This window comes from Bactrocera latifrons, unplaced genomic scaffold, assembly GCF_001853355.1.
Source record: "Bactrocera latifrons isolate USDA-ARS-PBARC rearing strain unplaced genomic scaffold, ASM185335v1 scaffold_101, whole genome shotgun sequence".
Classification (NCBI taxonomy): Eukaryota; Metazoa; Arthropoda; class Insecta; order Diptera; family Tephritidae; genus Bactrocera; species Bactrocera latifrons.
In genome coordinates this window covers 990,761-996,751 of record NW_017534420.1, presented here as the reverse complement: position 1 = coordinate 996,751, position 5,991 = coordinate 990,761, and the positions used below count along the sequence as shown (strand labels likewise).

General features: G+C 34.1%; 1 protein-coding gene across 2 annotated transcripts in view; it reads right to left on the bottom strand.

The window, feature by feature from the left end:
- Positions 1-420: 420 nt before the first annotated feature.
- The window catches only part of LOC108967720 (lipase 3-like), a 57,867-nt gene continuing 52,296 nt past the window's right edge, over positions 421-5,991 (bottom strand). The window contains exons 6-8 of one of the 2 annotated variants that reach the window (XR_001993277.1): positions 1,831-2,867; positions 658-793; positions 421-601 (exon numbers count right to left, since the gene is read on the bottom strand). Coding sequence is in view for 1 of the 2 variants with exons in the window: in XM_018931323.1 (XP_018786868.1) it covers positions 1,848-2,867 (1,020 nt within the window). In the remaining variant the exon portion in view is untranslated. Of the gene's footprint in view, positions 794-1,830; positions 2,868-5,991 lie in introns of both variants that reach the window. The other variant, XM_018931323.1, reaches the window with a different exon arrangement.

Sequence of the window (5,991 nt, the reverse complement as noted above, 5' to 3'; positions counted from 1 at the left end):
GCTATTTTCGTGGTGAAACACGCTTATAATTTGTCTRTGGTGAAACTGGACCATCTCTGCCGAGTACCCCTTCGAAAAGTTACGATATTTGAAACGTGAACCTTCTCTATGATAGACGTTCTCTGATTGCGAAGTAAGATATTTCAGATGTTTTATTTTTAATTCATTTATAAATATTATTAAGACAAGTAGAGAAGGGAAATGACGAAAATTATTATGTATTAAAACAAATGTTTATACCATAAGAAGAATTAGAAAATGTGAAAAATATATTTATTCGATTTTGAAATTATACAACAGATGTACGCATTGCAAATAAAAATTATTCATATATTGAGAAATTTTATTGATTATAAGAATATACAAAAACAAAATATAAAGACTAAAATGATATTATTAATGTATATATTTACAAACTAAACCATATAAAAATACTAAGTTAGGGCTAAGATAGAGAGTGGTGAACATATATACTCTCGTAATTTGTAAGAAGTATTTGTACCAAGTATTCATATTTATGTTGATGCCTGTACTGAAATATGAAAATTGCATTACTTTGGAACTCGTCGTGGTTTAGCAGTCCACTTTTCCTAATTTTTAGCTTTGAATGATAAGAATGTTCATAAAATGTATGATATTAGATACATATATACATACGTAAAGGCTGATAAGCGGTATTTGGTATGGGCATGGCAATTTGGCGATTTAGGGATATTCCATCCAATCACAATATAACTTCCTCTGAATGTCAGGCATCACGGTGAAGTTAACGTTGCAGGGGCAGATGGATGAGCTGACGGAAATTAGTGTAAGTATTGGTATAAAAATATTAACTAGGTTGATAGCACAATAACGCCAAATTAAATGAAATGGAAAATATCTACAGAGTGCGCCAGCTTGTGTATGGAATCAAAATTAAACATAGTAGGAATATAAATTGAGCTGAAATTAAAAGCTGCATTATATAAGAAGCAAAGGAGTTTTTGTTGAACAAGAAAATTAAGCACCGCAGCCAAATAAGAGGAAAGTGTCAGGTAATGGAAAGAAGGAAGCAATAATTTGCGGAAGAAAAAAAGTGGTGAGCACATTAGCTTTACCTTGCCAAATATTAGGCTTATATGCATAAAATATGTAAATTATATTTAAAACAAATCCATTATTATTATTTCGACACTCTCGCAGTTACACAGGAATTTGTTTCTACAGGTGTATATTCGAGTATATGGATAGTAGTTACTTATATAGCATTCAAATGCTTTGTTAGATACAGGTATATGCTTAATTATAGTTTTGTACAAATCATAATTAATCGCCATCAGAAGATACTTTTAATCGTTTGTTTATCGTTTGTCATCACAGTCAATAATTGCGGTTTATAATTAAAAATCTAATATTCTATTCGACTTATAAACAAAATAAAATTTAATAAAATAATGTGCATATATGCGTACTTATTCAAATAAAAACGTACTGACAGTGTAAAACAATGAAAGAATAAAGTTCCTGGGGTATTTTTCATAAAAAATTTAGCGCATTTTCATTGTAAAAAACTCAATGAAAAAATCAAAACTAAATTAATAGCAAAAATATATGTAATTCTGTCAACTAAATTTTAAGAATAAGTAAAAAATATATATGTGATTGAAAAATGTATTAACAAAACAATATGTAGAAATATTATTATTTACAAAATAATTTAAGAATGAATAGAAATTATATGCAAATAAGGATGAACTAAAATAAGACTGTTTCCTCTGTGAATCATGATGGGAAATTTTAAAAATTACTTTAAAAACATTATTAGTTAACTGGATTTGAATAAAAACTAACTACAATTGTAGTGTGTTTCACGCACTCCCTTCCACAACTTTTTCCGTCGTTTCCGAGAAGTTGGATAGTGGCGCATTCGTGCTCATGTCCTCCATATTCGACTCTGTATTCGAGGACAAAACTGGCATGAAATCTAATGGTATATTAGAATTTGAAAGACTTTCTTGGTCCATAGTTTCATGCTCATTTACGCTTGGCTTATAAACTGGATGTATATCCGAGTCTATCACAGATAAATCTTGATGCGAGTTCGTGTTGACGGTTGGCACCGTTGGTAGCGTTGTCAGTATTGGCAGTGTTGGTTTTATAGACGGCACTGTGGCTGTTGCCGGCAAGAGTTGCGGCAAAAGTGAAGCATAAGTCGAATATACGTTCTGTCCATGAGGATGTAAGCGTCCATTTATAGGCTGACCTGCGCTGCCAATTGTGTTTGAATTTAAATTCGTATTCGAAATTGTATGGAAATTTCGATTTGTGCCGGAGCGTGTGTTTCCGCTTCTTTTTAGTTGTTGATTTTCCAATTCTTGCTGTTCGCGCAAAAGTTTCTGCTGTTGCCGATGTTGTCGTTGATGTAATACTTGTAAATGTTGTTGGTGTAGATGTGTACTAAACTGTTGTATGTTCGCATTAATTTGTAGCGTTTGCTTTTGCTTGTAATTCTCCACGCGTCTAATATTCCTTACGAGGCGATTGTACACTAGTGACTTGACATCGATCGCCCATAAAAAGTCCAAATGATTGAACTTCTCCATGGGCACCAAGTATTTGTCAATCACATCGGGCAACTCGCGTGCCAAACGATCGACACCTGTCGTCGATACCAACATATCGTTCATCGAATAGTAAAGAGCCACCGGCACCTTCACCTTGGACAGATCATAATCGGGCGGTGTCATACGATTGTATTGAAGTTGATTGCGCAAAAAGCCACGATCGAATTGGCGAAAATTCCCCGATTTCATTAGCTGCCCGAAATGTTCGAGTTGTTTAATTGATGCCCCTGAAGGTGTATGACTCAACATGACTGGTAACATTGTCTGAAAAAAAAAACAACATAAAATGTAATACGGAAATCAGAATACATACTTATTTATGTGGTTTCGTCTATATATCACAATACCTAAGCTCAGGTGATAGCCGCGCAAACTCGGATTTGACGGTATCGTTTGAAACTCCGAAATGTTATATATCAACAGTTTTCAAATAGGACAATATAAAATTGTAAAAAATCGGACCACAACACTGTTACTGTGAATAGTTTTCATATAAAACAAGGTTGAAATCGGTCCATACCCATTTTTTCGATACTAAATATCGAAAATTAGAACTTTTCCCATCCGGTTGATTTTAATTGTAATATATATACTACTGTGATCGAATTGAAAGGTGTGTGTGTCCATTTCATCTCCTTCAAAGTAATTCCCTCCCACTGCCATACACTTATAACAACGAATTTCCCAGTCATCATAGCTTTTCTCCCGTCGTGATGGCCATCTTCGATTCAGCTTTTATATTCTCACTTGAGTTAAAACGGTGTCATCGGGGTGGTCATGCGAATTTGCTGAATAGCCAGAAGTTACAAGAAGGTAAATCAGTCGGATGCGGTGGTTGCGGCACTTCTTACCGATTCGAAAAACACGCGAAATGTAATTTAAAAATTAACTTTTCGATTTGATCACAGTAGTAAATATTAATATGGAAGTCATGGCATTACAATATATAAAGGGTAAGAGTGATATGATTTATTTTCAAAACCAAAAATGTGTTGCTAAGCGCATAACTCAACAACGCCTGGACCAATTTGGCCAATTTTTGAATTTGAACGTTCGTTGAAGTTCAAAGATGGTTTATACCATATAATTGCCGAAAAACCGCTAAAAACAGCCTTTTTCTTTTCCCATACAAACGAATGAATGTTTGTTTGTTAGTATCGCTAAGAGAACGGCTGCACCAAACTTAATGAAGTTTTCAGAGGTTGTTCGTTGTGAATCGGGGAAGGTTTAGAAATAAAAATACCTCATACTTTTTATGTAAAAAAGTTGGAAAATTGGAATATTCCAAAATGTAACTGTTTTCCATACACATTTTTTTTTTTAACTTTGTTTGCTTTGTTTTTCAATATTTCGATTTGTAAATTATTTGAATCGTTCAATTTCGGTCGCTTGAAAAAAAAATTATTGAAAATTATTCAGTGAAAACTTTATGTGTGTTTCACACAAAGTGATCAATTACAGATTGAAATTTTTTACGCAGCCACGAAGAGCTCGCGCTAATATCGGCCGACCTTATTTATGTCACCAATGTATGGCAGGCCAAGGCAAGGAAAGGCAAGATGCGATGACATACCTGCGGAAGTATGGATCGCGGACAGTTAGCAAGCGATCGTCACAGCACGACGTTTTAAACAACAGCTATGATCTTTGATGGACTTTATCTTGAAGCAACGTATGGTATATATGGTGCTGTTAATATATATGGAGATGTTAATGACTTAACTTGGAAGATTCAAAGTAAAATTCCGGGAGGTTTGTGTTCACACAAATCGATCGATCGTCTTAAAAATGAAGGCAAAGCCGTGAATTTCTAAATTCTTTGGAGAGGCTTGGTATGCCGCAGCATCATTTGCGTGTCAAAGTTGGATCTGTCATTATTATGTTTCACAATCATCATGCGCCGAAACTGTATAATGGAACCCAACTGATTGTGATGCAAGGGGACAGCCATTTCAGTTCAAACGTACTCAGTTTCCAGGGAAAATTGAATTTGCGATGACAATCAACAGGACACAAGGATAGTCGCTAGAAGAGTGTGGCATAAATCTGAAAATGCTATGTTCTTCACACGGCCTGATATATGTACGTGGCATGTTCACGAGTTGGAAACCCATCTTATCTGTATGTACATTTACGCACCAGGAAATAAGCCAAAAAATTGTGTTTATCAATCTGCGCTACATTAAAAAAAAAAAAATTTAGAAAGATCGTAAATAAATTATTTTCATTGCAATATAAATTTAACTTTCTTTTTATTTATAGCGCACATTATTACACGCAGGACAGTGGCAGCGGGGTCAGCTAGTTGTTTAATGAAATTCAAATGTTTTCTGTTTAGTATGAAGTGCAGCCGATACAATTAAGTTCGAAATATAACAACACACAAATGCCTCCATGACTTCTTTTGCGGCAACGATTGTGATGAACTTAATATTTGAGTACATTTTCCACTAAATCAAGTCGCGAATAGCAAGTTCAATATTGACTTATAAAGCTTGAAGAGAATATAGTTTAATCGTAAGGACCGTTGACTTCAAATAACATGAAGTATTATAATGGTGTTAAATCACAACTTCTTCAAAGACATTCAATGTCATAATTTCTTGAAGCAATCGACTACTGCGTAACCCCATCCTCTTGCAACCAGATGTTGTCAAGATCAACTTCTTCCAGCTGCGGTCATAAAAAGTTGGTTTTCATTGATCTATACCGCTCTCCAGTAACGGTATCATGAGATTGATTTCGAAAAAAACACGGACCGATAATTCCACAAAACCAATAGCAATACTAGACATAAAGTGAGTCTAATGGTTATTCATGAATAGTTCGTGGATTTTCTTCACACCATAATAGACAGTTTTATTTATTTACCGCGCCACTCATTGAAAGTAAGCCTCATCGGAGAAGATGATTAAATAAATTGTTATCGTTTTCAAGTTGTTTCAAAATTATTTTGATAATAAAATGACACTTAGAAATCACATCCTCACCATTGAAAAATCCGGAATAAGATATAACATAGATAGATAACGAAATAATGTAATGAAGTAATGATGTTTGTCTTTCCAGTTTACTAGATACTACCTATATAGTATATATCATAGCCATACCCAAATTTTCAAATAGTAATCTTTATATTTGCTCGTTATAATCTGGTTGACTTTGTATGATATCAAAGAGAGTTCAAGAAATTATATATCGGCTAACAGTTTTCGACAAGTGCTCGCTCTGAGAAGTCGTGTTTCGCTCTTTACGCATTGTTGACATTCTGCGCRTYGTAMATTTTCKGATACGTACACGTGTTTACATTTAGAAATCTTCTTGTGTTCTTTCAATCCATAAGTGTATTGCAGATAAGTGCATCAAGTGTGAAGATTTGTTTAATATG